Source organism: Carassius gibelio, chromosome A14 (genome assembly GCF_023724105.1).
Source record: "Carassius gibelio isolate Cgi1373 ecotype wild population from Czech Republic chromosome A14, carGib1.2-hapl.c, whole genome shotgun sequence".
Taxonomy (NCBI): domain Eukaryota; kingdom Metazoa; phylum Chordata; class Actinopteri; order Cypriniformes; family Cyprinidae; genus Carassius; species Carassius gibelio.
In genome coordinates this window covers 10,497,708-10,516,144 of record NC_068384.1, presented here as the reverse complement: position 1 = coordinate 10,516,144, position 18,437 = coordinate 10,497,708, and the positions used below count along the sequence as shown (strand labels likewise).

The 18,437-nt window shown below is 39.0% G+C and overlaps 1 protein-coding gene across 4 annotated transcripts in view; it reads left to right on the top strand.

Annotated features, from left to right (window-relative positions):
* Window positions 1-459: 459 nt before the first annotated feature.
* The window catches only part of LOC128027468 (protocadherin-19), a 54,331-nt gene continuing 36,353 nt past the window's right edge, over window positions 460-18,437 (top strand). The window contains exons 1-2 of one of the 4 annotated variants that reach the window (XM_052615117.1): window positions 460-3,720; window positions 7,061-7,388. In XM_052615117.1, the coding sequence (XP_052471077.1) occupies window positions 1,574-3,720; window positions 7,061-7,388 (2,475 nt within the window). In that variant the 5' untranslated portion in view covers window positions 460-1,573. Of the gene's footprint in view, window positions 3,721-7,042; window positions 7,389-18,437 lie in introns of all 4 variants that reach the window. The other 3 variants (XM_052615116.1, XM_052615115.1, XM_052615114.1) reach the window with 3 other exon arrangements.

Genomic DNA, 18,437 nt, shown 5'->3' with positions numbered 1-18,437 from the left:
CAACGTTCATATTTCTAAATAAAAAAATAAAAAAATAAAACAACTATTATGTGTGTGATCTTTTCTGTCAGTGGATCAAATAGCCTGTAGCTGCACCCAGTGGACTAGGGACAAGAAAATCAACTTAATTTTGAATAAAGTATTATAAAATATATCTATCATCATCATTACCCTACTCTAAAATAGGGTAAACTTAAATCGACATTTTTTTATAGTCAATTATGGATTTCTATGTTTCAAAAATATATAAAGACACTATCTGTCCAACTAAAACATTTCTTAAGGAAATTCCTTATGAAACGTCGACCCTCCCAAAGGTCAATAATTGACACACTGTATGTCCAGACATAACTTGAACGGATGAACTGGAGCTAGTTGGCCGAGTTCATACCTCTAGTTTTGCCCCACCCACCAGCAAATCCAGCTCTCCAGTGTAACCTCTGATTGGCTGTGGGGATTGCTGGTCCTGAGACTGAGCGCGAGACAGTGAGCCGCGCATTCGACAGTATGCGCTGAAGACGCGCGCCGTGCGTTTACCTCAGTGAGCCACGTTTAAGAACTACATCAAGAACTGTTTCGCATTATCCAACAGGCTGGATATTTCAGAGCAGACGCTTTTATTACGGCGATAGTACAGGTGCTCTTACAAATGCTTCATTTTTCTTAGCTGATCTTTTCCCAGTGTTTTATACGGATATAGTTTCCTTCTTTCTGGACTAATAAGGCCATCTGAAATACCTTCATACAATTTACGCTTGTTGAGAGAAATCTTCAGTGGACAAGGCACCCACCTCTTGCTCGACTTGGAATATCAGTGAATTGTGGACTGGACTTATGATATATCAATATTGGTTTGTCATTATTATTCCAGCTTTATAGATCGGACTGCTTCTTTCATTCTTTTTTTCTGAAATTGGAATCTCTGTGGTTTCATTTGGATATGTGCATGAACTTGCGGATCGAGGAGGAGACATCCTAATTCCACATTATTAGGCGATATGGATTGATTGGCCACGAGCGATGTTTTAAGATCAATTTCATTTCAAGTGTTCGTCATGAATCATGATAAGGAGGGTATTTTTTTTCGAATGGAACCTTCCCTTCATTCATTCACAAGTTGAGGACCTTCTAGCGGACATTTAGCCTACATTTTTACTGAATATTTTCTTTCACTGGCTCAAAATGGTCGGTTTCCCTGAACTACGAAAATGTTCATGCTGAAGCCATGCTTTTCATTCACAAATGTTTTCACATTCACTATATGAAGAATTATTCGCTAGTTTTATTCATATTTCGTTATTTTCCAAAAATAATGCAAGACATGGGTGGCCAAATAAGATTTCGAATAAGTAAATGGAAGTTATCAGCTTCGTAATCAGCAAATCAGATGAATTTCATCGCACATATAAACATTTTCGTTCATTTTAAAGGATGTCTACCGGACTGTGATTTTATTCCTTTGACTTATTGGGAGTTTCGTTTTCTTTTTTACGTCCGACCGAACGTGCGTATGTTTAAATGTTAATAAAAGATCATGCAAATGCGCGTGTGAAGACAGACATCAACAGGTATAATGCATTCCAAGGACGCGGATTTCGTACAAATGTTTTTGTGCTTTCTCTTGTGCTGGACTGGAGTCGATGGCGTTTTCAATTTGAAATACACCGTGGAAGAAGAGCTGCGTCCGGGCACAAAGATAGCCAACGTGACGGCGGACGCAAAAGTTGCGGGTTTTGCACTGGGAAACCGACAGCCTTATTTGCGGGTTATCTCCAATTCCGAGCCGCGATGGGTTAATCTGAGCCCCGCCGGACTGCTCATCACAAAGCAAAAAATTGATCGGGACGCTGTTTGCCGACAGACACCTAAGTGTTTTATTTCTTTGGAAGTGATGTCGAACTTGATGGAGATCTGCGTGATTAAAATTGAGATTATTGACGTAAACGACAACGCGCCGCGCTTCCCCACTAACCACATCGACATAGAAATCTCGGAAAATGCCGCTCCCGGTACCAGATTTCCCCTAGAGGGGGCAAGCGATCCGGACTCCGGGAGCAACGGCATTCAGACGTACACAATTACCCCTAATGATATTTTCGGTCTTGAGATTAAGTCGAGGGGAGACGGGTCCAAAATCGCAGAACTTGTGGTGGAAAAGACTTTAGACAGAGAGACGCAGTCACGTTACACGTTTGAACTCACAGCGGAGGATGGCGGAGACCCCCCGAAGTCCGGGACTGTGCAACTTAACATAAAAGTCATTGATTCGAACGATAACAACCCCGTTTTCGACGAGCCAGCATACACTGTAAACGTGCTGGAGAATTCTCCCATTAACACCTTAGTCATAGACTTGAACGCTACGGACCCAGACGAAGGAACCAATGGCGAGGTGGTCTACTCGTTCATAAACTTTGTATCCAACCTGACCAAACAAATGTTTAAAATCGACCCCAAAACAGGCGTGATAACAGTGAATGGCGTTTTGGACCACGAGGAATTGTCCGTCCACGAAATTGATGTACTAGCCAAAGATCTGGGTCCAAATTCAATCCCTGCCCACTGCAAAGTGATCGTTAATGTAATCGACATAAATGACAACGCGCCAGAAATCAAACTGTTGTCAGAAAACAGCGAGATGGTGGAGGTGAGCGAGAACGCGCCTCTCGGATATGTAATAGCTCTGGTGAGAGTCTCAGACAGTGATTCCGGAGCGAATGGAAAAGTGCAGTGCAGACTGCAGGGCAATGTGCCTTTTAGACTCAACGAGTTTGAGAGCTTCTCCACCTTACTTGTTGATGGCCGTCTGGATAGGGAGCAGAGAGACACGTACAATTTGACCATTCTAGCCGAGGACAGCGGGTATCCCCCGCTCAGAAGCTCCAAATCATTTTCAGTGAAAGTAACGGATGAAAACGACAACCCCCCTTACTTCACCAAGCCACATTATCAAGCCATGGTCCTCGAAAATAACGTCCCAGGTGCGTTTCTGCTGGCGGTGTCCGCCAGGGACCCAGACCTGGGCATGAACGGCACCGTGTCCTACGAGATCATCAAATCGGAGGTGCGGGGCATGTCTGTGGAATCTTACGTTACCGTGAACTCAAACGGCGAGATCTACGGCGTTAGGGCTTTTAATCACGAAGATACGCGGACTTTTGAGTTTAAAGTCTCTGCAAAGGATGGAGGAGATCCACCTTTGACCAGCAACGCCACCGTGCGCATTGTTGTACTGGATGTAAATGACAACACACCTGTGATGACCACCCCGCCCCTGGTGAACGGCACGGCGGAGGTGTCCATTCCTAAAAACGCTGGAGTTGGTTATTTGGTTACTCAGATAAAAGCTGATGATTACGACGAGGGGGAAAACGGAAGGTTAACGTATTCGATTTCAGAAGGAGACATGGCCTACTTTGAAATAGATCAGATAAACGGCGAGGTGCGAACCACAAAGACGTTTGGGGAGAATGCGAAACCATCCTATCAGATAACCGTGGTGGCGCACGACCACGGCCAAACCTCTCTCTCTGCCTCTGCCTATATTGTCATTTATCTCTCTCCTGATCTCAATGCACAGGAGCAAATAGGACCCGTCAACCTGTCGCTCATTTTCATCATTGCCCTGGGTTCTATTGCAGTCATCCTGTTTGTCACAATGGTCTTTGTGGCAGTCAAGTGCAAAAGGGATAACAAGGAAATCCGAACATACAACTGCAGGTACCCAAACCATTTTTGATACATCTTATTGAAGTCTAGGGCAGTGTGCGAATTATTAACTGACCATCGGATTGGACGAACATTTAAAGGTAACAACAAAAACGAAATAGAAATCAACAAAAAGGCCTAAACATAGAAGTCAGATTACCTTAACACTTGCTCACAAACAGAAATATATATATATATATATATATATATATATATATATATATATATATATATATATATATATATATATATATATATATATATATATATATATATATAATAATATTAAGCAGTTTAGGGGCACCAAAGAACAATTTCTGTTGTGAGACAAATAACCTCAAAAATAATTGACATAATTTCCTCAACACTGTCAAAAAAAAAAAAAAAAAAAAAAAAAAAAAAAAAAAAAATATATATATATATATATATATATATATATATATATATATATATATATATATATATATATATATATATATATATATATATATAACCTTTATTTATATATATAATATATATATATATATATATATATTATATATATATATATATATATATATATATATATATATATATATATATATATATATATATATATATATATATATATATATATATATATATGCGTGTGTGTGTATATATATATATATATGTATGTATGTATGTATGTATGTGTAAATTTAAAACTGTATAGGCCTAGAAATATATATGTTTTGTTTTTACTTGTGGGTGTTCAGGCCTTATTATTGGGTCATACCTCACCAATCCTTCCATAATTCGCACCCTATTCTAGTTATCAAGCATATAAGTGTATTTCTACCAGAAATGAATCAATACTCACACAGCATACAATGATTAAGACATAAAGAGAGAGCATGTTTGATGTGTATCTGTCGTCAACTGTGCATGTGCTTCAGGCCTTGCTCTGCTGCTGCCGTTGCTGATAACAGAAGTAAGCAGAACAGGAAATCATTACACTCGTTCATCATTATTATATTTACACTACTGTAAATATTACTAAAATGATAATATTTTCTTTTTATTCATCAATTATGATGCTATATATGAGGATGGCCTAACATGAGCTTAAAATAAAAATATGACAACAAAAAAAAACAACAACTAATAAATGGCAGATATAATAGCAAAACCAAATATTATAGCACTTTTGTTTTGTCATAATTTTTGTTTCCAAGAATCTCAAAGCAATGTTGTCTTCCTTATTTGATTTTGAGTTTGATTTTGTAAAAAGTAAACAAGTGAAAAACAATGCAAAATTATAAAGTCATCCAAAAGAAGTAAAATCAACTTGTACCATTGCTTTTACTTGGTGACAAAAGAGTAAGCATAGGCCTTTCCTCATACACACCATCTGCATTGAGACTGGTGTTTGCATAAATAATTGGTGAATTTTTACCTCTCTCAAATTCTAATCAAAATATTGACTTGTTGCTCACATTTGGAGATTTTATTTATGGTTTGGCAATCATATTATGGTTGTGATCGTAGAGGTCACTATTTCAGAATACAATAGCATGACCATAGCAACCAAATTTTACTGTGGCAACGATCATAAAAAGTAAATCATGTAAATGTTTGGCAAGGTAATAGTCTTTGACAAATGGTGTGTAGGGGAGAATTTTATTTTGTTAATCTACTGTAATATGAATACTTATCAATCTGTAACATTTGCCACTGTGTTGATTTCCCTCTGCTATATTACCACTCAACATTTCCATATAAATTGCTTTCGCAAATTTAACCAGAAAACATTACCATATACTTACCTCAGATTGTTGTTGACGTTTCTGTCTTGTAATGCAACAGCATACATGATCCATCTTAACGGAAATGTATGTAAGCAAACATTTTCATGAAGGCTAGTTCGTGATCGTGATGGTTAGGCACGCAGAGCATCTACCTTGCCGTTATCGGAGGATGGTAAGAGATGGCCTTTGTCTAGATTGCTGTCGTTAACATTTATTTTCCTCTCCAGATAGAAACCTGATGGAGGCATTCAGCTCTCCCAACAGGGGGTTAGTGAGAGTGCTTGATACGGTTTTCTTCAGCTGTGCTGCTCATTGACTCTTCTTTCTGGCTCATCTGAGATTCTTTGGATTGTCTTCACTGTGATGAGAGCCAAACCCATATGACCATAGAGTTTATTAACACAGTTAAATAAAATACCCTGGTGCTGATGCAGTTTACAGAACAAAAACAAATGGTTTAATAAAACAAGACAGACAATGGCATGTAATATTATTCATTACGATGATTAACTTCATTCATGTATAGAGCCTATACAAAATAATCACTATGAATCTCTTTTCACATATTCCCGATCTGTTTTGTCCTTCTCTTTACCAGAAAACAAAAACAAAAAACAAGTTCATTTTTCCTTCAATGCCATAATAGTAAATTATTCAACCAGCTATTAAGCATGCTTTGGAGTGCCTAACTTTTTTTCTGCCGCACAGGGGAAAAAAAAAGCTTTTATATGCCTCCTAAAACGATAAGGTCCTGCACCGTTATCATTATTCCGAGCCAGAAAAAGGTAAGGAGCAGAGAACACAGGCTGAATCCAAATGAAAAGCACCGAAAGAGGAGCTTTGTGTTGTGTAGGCAGAGCAAGCGTACCATTAAGCCAAAACCGTAAGTTACGACGAATGTGTGCCCTTCAGAGGACATAAAAAGAAATAAGTGTAAGATTGTTTCAGGCTTTAAGATCTAATGATCCTCATGGGAAAAAAGTGAGAGGGGTCAGCGGGGAATAGCTAAGACAAAGATTGTTTACTACACCAAATCTCCTCATGAGCGCTCAAGTTTATGTTTAGATTGCAACCTAAGCATCCTTTGGGATAAGATCTCACAGTTTCTCATTTTCTATGATTAGAATCAAAACCCTCGAATCAGGTTAGCAGTAGCCACAGAGCGTAGCTCAGAGAATTGAAAATCACAACCCACCTGCCAGCGGGCTTGTTTGTAACACAAGCACAAAAAAAAAAAAGCAGATAATTGCAGGCTTAACTTTAAATATTATTATATATGCTCGCAGTCACACTAAGAATCATGTGTCGCTGTGTGTGCTTCTGTGGTTTGGCATGTTTGCATGGTGCATGTGTGTTTGTGACAAGTTGAGTCGCCGAGCATGGAAATGCAAACAAATGAGGGACATCGGCTCCATTGGCGGCCGGAGGTCGCTCGAATGTGGTCGGTCTCTCTTGTCCCATGATTGAATATGGGTCTGGCACCTCAGCCCATGCCAGGCAAGGATCTGGCACTGGCTGTGTGTGCAGTGAGAAAATAAGAGCACTGCTTTATTGAGTCTGTTCAGTTTCTTGTACCTGCGCAGGGTGGCGGAGTACTCCTACGGCAACCAGAAGAAGTCCAGCAAGAAAAAGAAGCTGAGCAAGAATGACATCCGCCTGGTGCCGCGGGACGTGGAGGAGACAGACAAGATGAATGTGGTGAGTTGCTCGTCTCTCACCTCTTCGCTCAACTACTTCGACTACCACCAGCAGACTCTGCCACTGGGCTGCAGGCGCTCCGAGAGCACCTTCCTCAACGTGGAGAACCAGAACTCCAGGAATGCTGCACCCAACCATGGCTACCACCATACCTTCACAGGGCAGGGCCCTCAGCAGCCTGACCTCATCATCAACGGCATGCCGCTGCCTGAGGTGAGATTTGCTCCAGTCTGCTCCATCCTTCAGCCTGCCACGGCTACCAGCGGCAAGGGAGGGTGGGGTCGGGGGAGATCCGCTGCAGGGCCACTAACTCAACTCAGTCAGAAGCATTAAATCTGCTTACAGATAGCTAGCGGTTACTTTTACTGGAGTTTGGGTACTTTGTGGTTGTTTTTTTTTTTTTTTTTTTTTGCAAGATAGGAAATTGGAAATATGGTTTCTTTTGACTAAGCCTTCAATGGTGCTCTCTTATCATACATTATTTGTTGGTGTTGGAAACCTAGGTATAGCTATATAAAAAAAAAAAATTGAGCAAGCTGTCACTGGACCGTTGCCAAAGTGGATTATTTGGCCACCTCTGTTTCTGCTTCTCTTTTCCGTGCTGAGGAAAAAAGCTGTAGCCTGAACATCTGCCAAATGCACTGACCTGGCTAATCGGCAGAGCTGCATGTCATTTCAGGTGCAACCATTAGGAATAATCATTGCTTAAACAACGATTCTCACCTAAGTTCTCAATCTCCGTGGGTGGCATGCAATGGCTTTTGATGCACTCAGCTGTATTGTAGTGTCAGCTTGTAGTATCCGTTATAGTGGTATGGCTGTTTGAATCGTCAGGTGGTACACAAACTGTCTGAGCACACATGATGAGTTTCACCGCTGGCTAAATCAGATGTAATTTGATTGGCTGGTCTTGCACTCTTCGTTGTTAGTAAAGCCTGTGGAAATCAATGAAATATATGTTAATATAGCACTAAAATATCGATCCACCAGATGCTCAAAGTCGTATTGGAGATATTTAAAATCCAACTAGTTCATGGAGAAATATTCAGAAAGAAAAAAAAAATCAACAATAAGGTCAGACTACACAGAGGTTAGCATAAGACTTAAAGCGGCACACAGGCTAGACAAAGAAATTACGGTGTGTAACATCAAATGTAGTAGCTAGGCATGGTAGCGTAATCCTTTAATAAAACTACCTAAGCAGCAGGATTAAAGAACATCTATTTTCCTCATCTGATGAATAGACAAAGAATTAAGGGAGGGTGGTGGCGTGGGTTGAATACGCCTGTGCGGTAGTACAGTGAACTCTAATGCAAAGCTTTGTTGTTTCACTGCAGCATTAGAAGAGGGAGAGAGATAGTGAGGCGGTGTATATATGCATCCTAATGTCAGATGTCTGGGCCCAGCACATTTTCCAATATCGTATAGGTCAGTGATTGGCCTGATAAAGGTGTGGGTTTATTTGTATGCTGGTTTCGTCATGTGTGACATTGTACCTGACACTGAAAAACATCTCTGACCACATTTCTGCATATTTCTCCACCAGAGGCCAAAGATGGGCTGACTACAGTCATATTCCATTCCCCTTCGGTGTGACATTTACAATATAAAGTGACTCGCCATTCAACATGCTGTATATGAAGAATGTTGTCAGTGTAATTACGCAACCATTTATGTAGGGCACAATCAAACATTGCAGCTGTTAAATGACCGATAATAGCTCTGTCACGGATTACAAGTCTGGGCTTGGAAGCGTTTGACTTAACAAGTCAGGGTTTCCCAGAGGTCTGCTAAGGACAAACTGTTTGGTACACAGTAGTGATTAACTGTGCATCTCCCTGCCCTGAAATATCAAGGCCTGTGGGCTGTTTTCCAGCGTTTTGTGATTCAGACATGATTTTGAGATGTGGATGTTTGTTTACTTCGCAGTCCCAGTTGGAGCTTTTACTCAGAAAATGTTTGTTTGGAAGAGTGCAATGCCAATTTTTCCTGAAGGACAAGAAATGTTGCAGAGTTTTGATTAAAATTCCACACTGATGGCTTATTGATAATGAAACAAATCTGACAATCTAGAAAGGAGATGCACCACATTTTATCCTACTGATAACATGCTTTTGAAAAGCACATCGTTTGATTTTGTGTGAACACACAGAGCCCAGCACAACAGCAGTGGAAGATACACCTTTAATCTACAACCACCAGTGAACCAGACACACTATTGTCCAAGACATTTTTATCTAAAGGGATTTGCAAAAAAATAAAGACAGACTAATAATAAATAAATAAACCTGGTAAAATATCTAAATTGAATAGTTTAGGGGGAAAAATATACTTTAATTTTTTTTTTTGTTTGTTTTTTTTTGTTGCAGATGTGCTACAAAATAGTTGACACGCTCACATATGCACAAAACCTACGCACATAAGATCAACACATAATTTGCAACATTAAAAACATTTACAATTAATTGACTCATTCTCCAATACTCGACTAATGGATTTAAAATGTTTCAGAGATTATGTAGCTTATTAATGCTAATGTTATGTCATTTATTAATGCTAATGTTATGTCATTTATTAATGCTAATGTGCTACAAAACATGCAGGATAGAGGATGAAAGATGCATAGCAAAGAACGAATAAAAATATTTATAAATGCTAATGTATAAACAATAAAGTAAAAGATATAAAGCGTTAACAGTAGTTCATATTTCAAGGCTCCAGGTAAGCTCTGTGTTTGTGATACTGACTCTCTGGAGATGGTTCTGTGGTGTCAGTCTCTTAAGGGATTCGGATGCACTGTTTTATGAAAGCCGTGTGGTTAACCGGTCTCTGATTGTCTCCAAAATAAGGTCCAGGCCGTAATAGAGATGTGGCTCTCTAGCCGATTATACAAGATCTGAAGCGATTCTTGCAGCATAAGCAGACATGACAGCCTGCTTAAACTAAAATGAAGCTTCGCTCCACCTGTGACATTGATAATAAACTAAAATTCTACCAAGTATTGATCTGCTTTTCATTAGTGCTTGGAGAAAGTCTCCTGCTATGTTATGCACTGTGGCTCCCCATAAATGATGAATGTTTTAAGGAGACTACTACTATTTGTATTTTCTCTTCAGTTTTGAAACAATAATTTAAGCACCGCTCCTCCAGATGCTAGCATTCTGTTACCAAATAAATTAGCTTATAAAACCCACTGCTAGCATATGGTACTCAGATACAGTATAATATTCAAGATCAGCCTGTCAATAAAGATCTGTATATTTTAGATTCATTTCATATGTACCACAGTGATATAGACAATTTAACATAAGAGTTGTCTTTTCATTGTAATGAAGCAAAGCTCTGTGTTGATATAATGTTAGCCCTATTCTCCAGGGTGTCAAACTAATCTGTAGTATTCATCATGCACTTAAAGCTTCACGATAAGGCTTCTTTGCACAAGACACATTTTCATGTCATTTTAATATACAAAGCAATGTCATGCCACATGAACATAATATACCTTTGCTTCATCTGCTGCCAGTCATTTCAGCTACTTAGGATTTTGGCTAATGTTTGGACTCCATCTTCTGAAAGAGTGGCTGTTGAATACATTCGACCTTTATTAATGTTTTAGTTAAACCTTTGTTGGAGATTTTTTTTCCCCATTGTCTGTTGATTGCATATCACTAATTGCAGTAACCAAATGTGTATGTGTATATATATGTGCGTGTGTGTGTGTGTGTGTGTGTGTGTGTGTGTTTATTTATTTATTTTTCATGTTTAATTTCTTCTCATTCAGTTGTTTTGTAGCACAATGTGGAAACACTTTATATAAAGCCCGTATTTATAATATATTATAAGGGTATTCTTAAGGCACTATAATGAATGCATAATGCATTATATAAAAAAAAAAAAAAAAAAAAAAACATATAATATGTTATATCAACTCATGAATAATCATAATAATTACAATACATCATAATACTTACGTATTTGTGGTTATAAGTTTAAGAGTATGATTATTTATAACACACAATGAATATCATATTAAATCTGGGGCTAATATTAATTAATGCAATGTTTTATATGGTTACATTTTATTTTGATGGTCTCTTAATCAATCGACTATAAGCAACTTTGCAACTAAATGCCAAATTAGTATTAGTATTAGAGTATTAGTATGCTCAAGATTGGTAGAATCTAGTATGGTAGAATAAGTTTACACTTGTAGTCAGTTTATCTGTTGGTTGAACATCAAAATAAAGTATTAGCATATAATTACAGTAGCAGGCATACTAATACTCGACTGACCGCTAGTTGATATGTAGTTGCTTTCTAAAGGGTACCATCAAAATAATCAAACTGATATTACAATAAAAATAATTAAAAGCTGATATTTCATATTACACATTCATATGATTTGTTATCTGATCTTATGGCTGTTTGAGAAAAACATTTTTTTTGTCATTATTAATAATAATAATAAGATTATTATTACTACTACTTATTAGTGGTCTTTGACCACTCTTAGTAAAGTAGCATCAGAAAAATGGCCAGATGTGAGACTTATAATACATTATAACTATGAGAAATATATAAGTGGATGCAACATGTTCATTGTGTTATAAATCATCATACTCTTAAAGGAACACTCCACCGTTTTTTGAAATAGGGCTTATTCACATTATTTCCTACATTTAGATAGGTGGGCAAATGCATTTTTGTGTCAGTGCATGCATTGTTTTAGTTTGACTGGGTCGGCGTTAGCTTAGCTTAGCACAATGAATGGAATCCTTTGTTGCCAGCTAGCATGGCCGGAGTAAAAGTGATAAAAAAAACAAAAAAAAAACACCTAATTACTTCTTGTGGCCTGCGTATTCACAACGAGTACAAATAGCGATCCAGATTAACACTAGCCGATTTCCTAGGCAGATATTGACTTGGGACTATATTATGGGGAAGCACAGGCGAAGCACTGCTACTTCGGCGCAGAGAATCACGCAACACATGAAAACATCAACTCTATGTGAATACAGGTATAATATGGGTCGATCTATACATGCGTCATGATTAAAATAATCACTTACTCTGTGGACAGCTGTCCATTTGGTCCATTCGGCGTGGGGCGTTTTTTCCAGTTCACTTTGTCACACCGGAAAAAAAAATCGAGTACTGCAGAATGGATCAGCGCCGTGAAATCCTCTGTAGATGTGACACAACTTCGGGCACGCTCATCTTGATCTGACGTGTTGAGCCTGGTCATGAATGGCAAAAACATGTCCCACTCTCTTAAGCACAGACACTCTATTTCCGTCGGCATAGATTGGCATATTCCCCCACATTCACACCACCAGTTCATGTTGGCTCTCATCCTCACGTCCTCAGGCTGTTGAGCGATCTCAACCTCCTCCTCCTGTCGTTCTATTTCCAAAGCACGCAGCTCATCTTCTGTAAACTCTGGTTCAAATAGGTATGGTTCTGGTTCTTGACTGTCTGAGAAGTCACCCTCTTCGTCTCTCTCAAAATCAGCCATGTTCATCGCCATTCGTGTACTGTAAGGAAAATAGCCAGGCAGCTACTATTCACGCCGGTATGTTGACGGAAGTCGTGGGATTTCATGTGTTGCGTGATTCTCTGCGCCGAAGTAGCAGTGCTTCGCCTAAGCAGCAGTGCTTCGCCTGTGCTTCCCCATAATATTGTCCCAGGTCAATATCTGCCTAGGAAATCGCCTAGTGTTAATCTGGATCGCTATTTGTACTCGTTGTGAATACGCAGGCCACAAGAAGTAATTAGGTGTTTTTTTTGTTTTTTTTTGATCACTTTTACTCAGGCCATGCTAGCTGGCAACAAAGGATTCCATTCATTGTGCTAAGCTAAGCTAACGCCGACCCAGTCAAACTAAAACAATGCATGCACTGATACAAAAATGCATTTGCCCACCTATCTAAATGTAGGAAATAATGTGAATAAGCCCTATTTCAAAAAACGGTGGAGTGTTCCTTTAAATGCTATAACCACAAATAAGTAAATATTATAATAAATTACAACTGTTCTTATGAATATTCATGAGATGATTTGATGAAGGTTTTTTATAATGCATTACACATTCATTATAATGCTTTAAGAAAACCCTTATAATGTATTATAAATACAGGCTTCATAGAAAGTGTTACCCAAAATGTTCACCTTTCAGGTCATGGTTTTGAAAATGTTTTGACTTAACTGAGCTGCTGTTGTTGTTGTTGTTGTTGTTTTTTTCTGACTTTCGTCAGACTAAGCCAATTAATCATTCTAAATCCCATACATGATAAGGTAAAGGACTCAGCATGTTTCCTCCCTGAAGGGCTTTCAGAAAAGCTTCACTGAACTGGGCTGCTCTGATGAAGAACTTGTATTAAGCCCTTTTCAATTAGGTTTGGAATTAATAAACAGAGAGAAAGAAAAGAAAAAAAGTGCAGAAATAAAACACAGACTGCCAACTACACCTAAACTTGAAATATTTTTATCAACTTGAGCTTTCCTGTCTTTCTTTTATGTTATGTGCCGAAGAGCAAAACAGACAGTACTAGAGATACAGCAGGAAGAAAAAGGATAAGGAAGTGAGAGATACGCCTTATCTCAAGTACCTTGAGATGCTTTCTGATTGGATTCTGGCAGATGAAGATGGGAGTTTTCAAAGAAGGTTATATTTGTAAGCCGCAGACTCTGTTGGCATTCTGCCTTCAAGAGTCCAATGCCAAAAGGAACATTTCCGGATTTAATAAAAGGGCCACTGTTCCATTATAGTACAAATGTTTAACCGTTTGCTGAACTCTGATGTTCAAGTGAGACATTATTAGAGCAATATAGCCAAGCAAACTCATTCTCTTTAAACTGTTTTGCTGTAGGCTGCAGATGAGACGTTCATAGCCTCATCTGGAATGAGAAAAACCCCTAATGCTGTCTTTGTGACTCCAGTCATGAGCTGACATAAGCACGTCAGAACGGCCAGCTTTCATTTAATGTCCGCTCTCAAACATTTAGGACAAAAGCTGACAATGTAATATCTCCCAGTTAGTACAAACACACACACACACAAAGAGAGAGAGAGAGACTTAATAAGAAAGCATTTCTGACAGTGACATAAACTGGAAACAAAAATGCAAGTCAAATTGGATTTTCTTTTTTCATTAACTAGTGTTTCTTGTTTTTGTATATACTGGTGCACTATTGAATGGTTATGAGATATATTAAGATCTGAACACATTCATGTTTGGAATTTTAAAATTATCTTTGCAGGTAAAAAAAACAAAAACAAAAAAAAAAACTCTTGCGAAGTAACAAATAATGTGTGATATCGCTAAGATCAGGGCAACGAGATGGAACCTGTGAAAAAGGACTTCTGATGGAAAAGAAGCTGGCCAGATACAGTTGAGACCCACAAGAGAGGAAAATAACTTTATAAATAATTTTCTCTCTCTCTTAGCCTCATCTCTCATTAACACAGATTTAGTTGCCAGCACTGAAATGCCTGTGGTTAAATTAATAGGATGGGAAAGGTCGGCCTACATTCTCTAACACAAGGCATTGCCACAGGGAATGACGAACAGACAACTTTCTACATGGTTTATCAGAATACCATTGTATTTGTTCAATTATAAAGAGACGATAATGGACAAGGCGCACCATCAATTGCTTATTTTAACCACCAGACAATGTGGAATATTCAGAGTTACATGTGAAATGTGATAAACTGTAACAAACCATGTAGAAAGTTGTATGTGGATGTCTACTGACATAAGCAAATAAAGAACACTGAAGAAATACAAGAAAATCCAAGTGGGTGCAATTCAAACTGGTGGGTTGTATGTGTTTGTGCAAACTATCAAATTTGTGAGAGCAGATGTCCTTCCAAATATTTTTATACCTGCTTGCCAATTAAACTATCAGGGGATCTGCACATGGATAGACCTTTTAGGGAAACTGAATATCTACTTAACTCTCTGTTGTTTTCACGTTCGGTAATTTGCAATACAGTATAAACTATGGTGACTGAATCATTTTAAAGTGGGAGGCTATAAATATGCTCAAATACAGAGGTGGAAAGTGCTTTTTTAGAACATGTTCAATACTGTCAGTTGATGGCCAGTTACTCTGGACGTTAACAGGATGTTCCCCAGTGCCGATAGTAAAGGATACAAAAAGCATTCAGGAGGTAAAGGAAGTTCCTGTGGCATTATGACAACAAAACATAAGAATAGCCATTATAAATACAGTATTGTATTCCAAGCTAAAACCTCAGACGAACACATTGACCTTTTGAAGTGGCCAAACAGTGTTTGTTTGTCTACTTTTCTTTTCACTTCAAATTGCTCTTTTAGTGCCAGGGACTGCATGCATTATCATAAATTGTATATATGAAAGATAGATAGAAAAAAAGGAGAAAGTTTAGGCTAACAGCGCCTAGCTCTTTTATCTCCAAAGTTTTATATTACAAAAGCCTTGTGCAGCTGGTTAGAATGTGTGATATTGCCTCTTTGGTTGGTTTTTGCTCCTTTATTTTCACAGATTAATATCTGAACATGTAATTGCTTATGTATTGATCTGCGCTTGCCTCACTTTTCAGCATCTAATACAAACTTCTGATGTATTGAGTCAATTACATATCAAAAACTCTCTTCATTACTTGCCTCTGCTTTTCTTGTATTCATGGAAAAAAAGGTCTTTCTTGAGAGAAAGCGAACGAGAAATTGCATCATATATCTGCTGAGATTAATTTCTGCATTCACTGGTTTTCCAAGAGCAAGAATAACCAGCCCCTTTGTGGGTCTATTGGCAACTGGGTTATTTGTCTAGGTAGGCAGGGTGTGCTGAGTGTGTGGTGAGGTGGCTTAATGAACAGCGCGAGTGTTGGCAGGCAGGCCGCTGTAGAGCTGTAGCGCTGAGAAAACAGCAGGCCAACATAATTGTGCATTGTTCAGCCATAGAACAGGAGGCAGAGCATGTAATGAGCTGTAGCACCCGCTCACGTCTTTCCTAATGGGCTATGGCCATGTTCATCCTTCAGGGGCCTTAGCCACTCCAATCATCGCTATCGTCCATTCCACCTCGACTTTCTTTCAAAGACCCCAGTGTCCCCCTTCCTCCTCCCTCCCATTTCTGACTGTTCTTTGTTTTTCTTAAAGGGACAGTTCTTCTGAAAAGGAAAATTCGGTCATTTACTCACCCTCATGTCGTTCCAAACTTGCATGGCCTCTTTTCTTCAAAGAAAGAAATTTGTTCTGGTTTGGAACAACAAGTGAGAGAGAGAGTAAATGAAAGACACGAGCCAACAAGAATCTTGGTAACAAAGTTCAAGTTCTTTGAGAAATATGTTGATGTTATTTGCAAGATACAATGCGAATATTTCTCAAGTTTGTTTGCTTTTTTCAAAGGGTTGGGCAGGTTTGATCCTGTTTTGCATTTTGATTGCTCCAGCCTTGTGCATAAATGGGATTCCAGTAGGCCTACTTCACCGATTTGTTGCTTCTTGATGTTTTTTTTTTTTTTTTCGTTTTACCTGAAAGCTTGAGACATGCTGAGCCAAAAGCGCTTGAAAACCCGACAGACCAAAATAAACATCAGCTAGTGAAAAGCCCCTGAAATTGAAAGTCTATAATGCAGCAGAAAAGGCAAAAACGATTTTAAGCCGCCCTTTTTTCGGGAGACCACTCTGCAAGACACAATGGAAGTTTGCGTTGACTCTCTCGTCACGTCCAGCATTTGATATCCTGCAGCCAGAGAGCCAAAGTTAATGAATGAGATCGGTGTGTTCTGATTTGCTGCTCTGTTTCTGGGCACTGTGCTCCCAGCAGGGGCTCTAGCCTCTCTAACCACATTCTGACAAGACAGCTGCTCTGAAAGGGAGACCGATGAAGAATGTGAGCGAACAAGAGACTGGAATCACATGGGGTTAAGGAGTCTTACTTCGCGACTGTAATGATAAGGAATTAATTTGTCCTTTGGGGTGCAGGTCACTCCAAAGATGTGCGCTCGGTCGGCCAAACTTTTGAGACATCATTAGCCTAAAGCAAACCGACAAAGCCCGTTATAGCGACAAAAACACGCCGCTGAACGCACAAGTTGATCTGTCACAAATATTGCTGGAGGGGGTGGTGCGCGGAGGTGTGTTATTCTCTGTTCATCTCTTGTTTATTATGTCTTGGGTGTTTCATATAACAAATGGAGAGAGACAGTTTTCTCTCAGGGGTTCTTAGCTTCTCCCCAAAGAGCGTGATTAATTGTTATTGTGGTCTATTTATATGTCGTGTCCTGAAATACGAAGGTGCAAGAGAGGTAGCTTGACAATGTAGCTTGGGGCTCTCGCTGACAGTGTTTGCTTTATGGTATTTTCATATTTAATGGCCTCTGCTGATTTAGTTACTTCAAAACATTGCTCGCCATTAGATAGAACACATGTACTTGTGAGCCCTTCCTGCCATCGATGGCCCTGTGCGACCTCCTGCTTATGTTTTATAGGCATGCAAATGCACGGCTGACAGATACACAGAGACTCACAGGAATATCTTTCGTCTGTTCGTGTCTTAATAATGATTGCTCGACAGGCTTAAGACCAGATTTGACCTTGTTGTGCGCGAGACAACTCACCCTGGTTCAGAGGACTCCAGTGGTTTAGCTGCTAGAATGACCAGGCTGCAAGGATGGAGACCGTGGGCAGGCAATCGCGCAGAGTTAGTAGAGGGATGTTACCTGGGTGATGCTTACTGGGCTGGGTAGGGAAAGAAAGAGAGACAGGGAGTGTTTCTAATTATAACACTCCAGTCGCAGTGCTGTGGTGGGCTGTAGCTTGCATGAGCAGCCGCAGAAAGCTGACTTTTGGTTTAATTTGGAAGACTAGCAATAATCCAGACTAAATCTCTTAAAGCTGCAGTTTCCCCTCTGTCGGATTGAGGGGCAGTCTTAAAAGGATAAGAGGTGCTTATCAGTGCTTCCCTCAACACTTCCTAGTGACTTCCAAAAAAAAGAATATATATATGTATATAAGAAACTGGATCCAGTCTGATAATGTGGCCATTTATTAGCGATTATGTGTCACCTAGAATACATAGATATGAGAGCAGAAATGCAATATTTGAGCAAGTGAGTAAAACAAGCAATAGCATGCTATTAATTCCTAAGGCGGGAAAACGCAGTGTGTTTGGAAGCTTAATGCTGTTTTTGGTTTAACAACATTCTCTAAATTTCCTCTAAATATAAATCTGTTTTCCATGGGTCACATAAGTATATCTATAGCCTCTTACA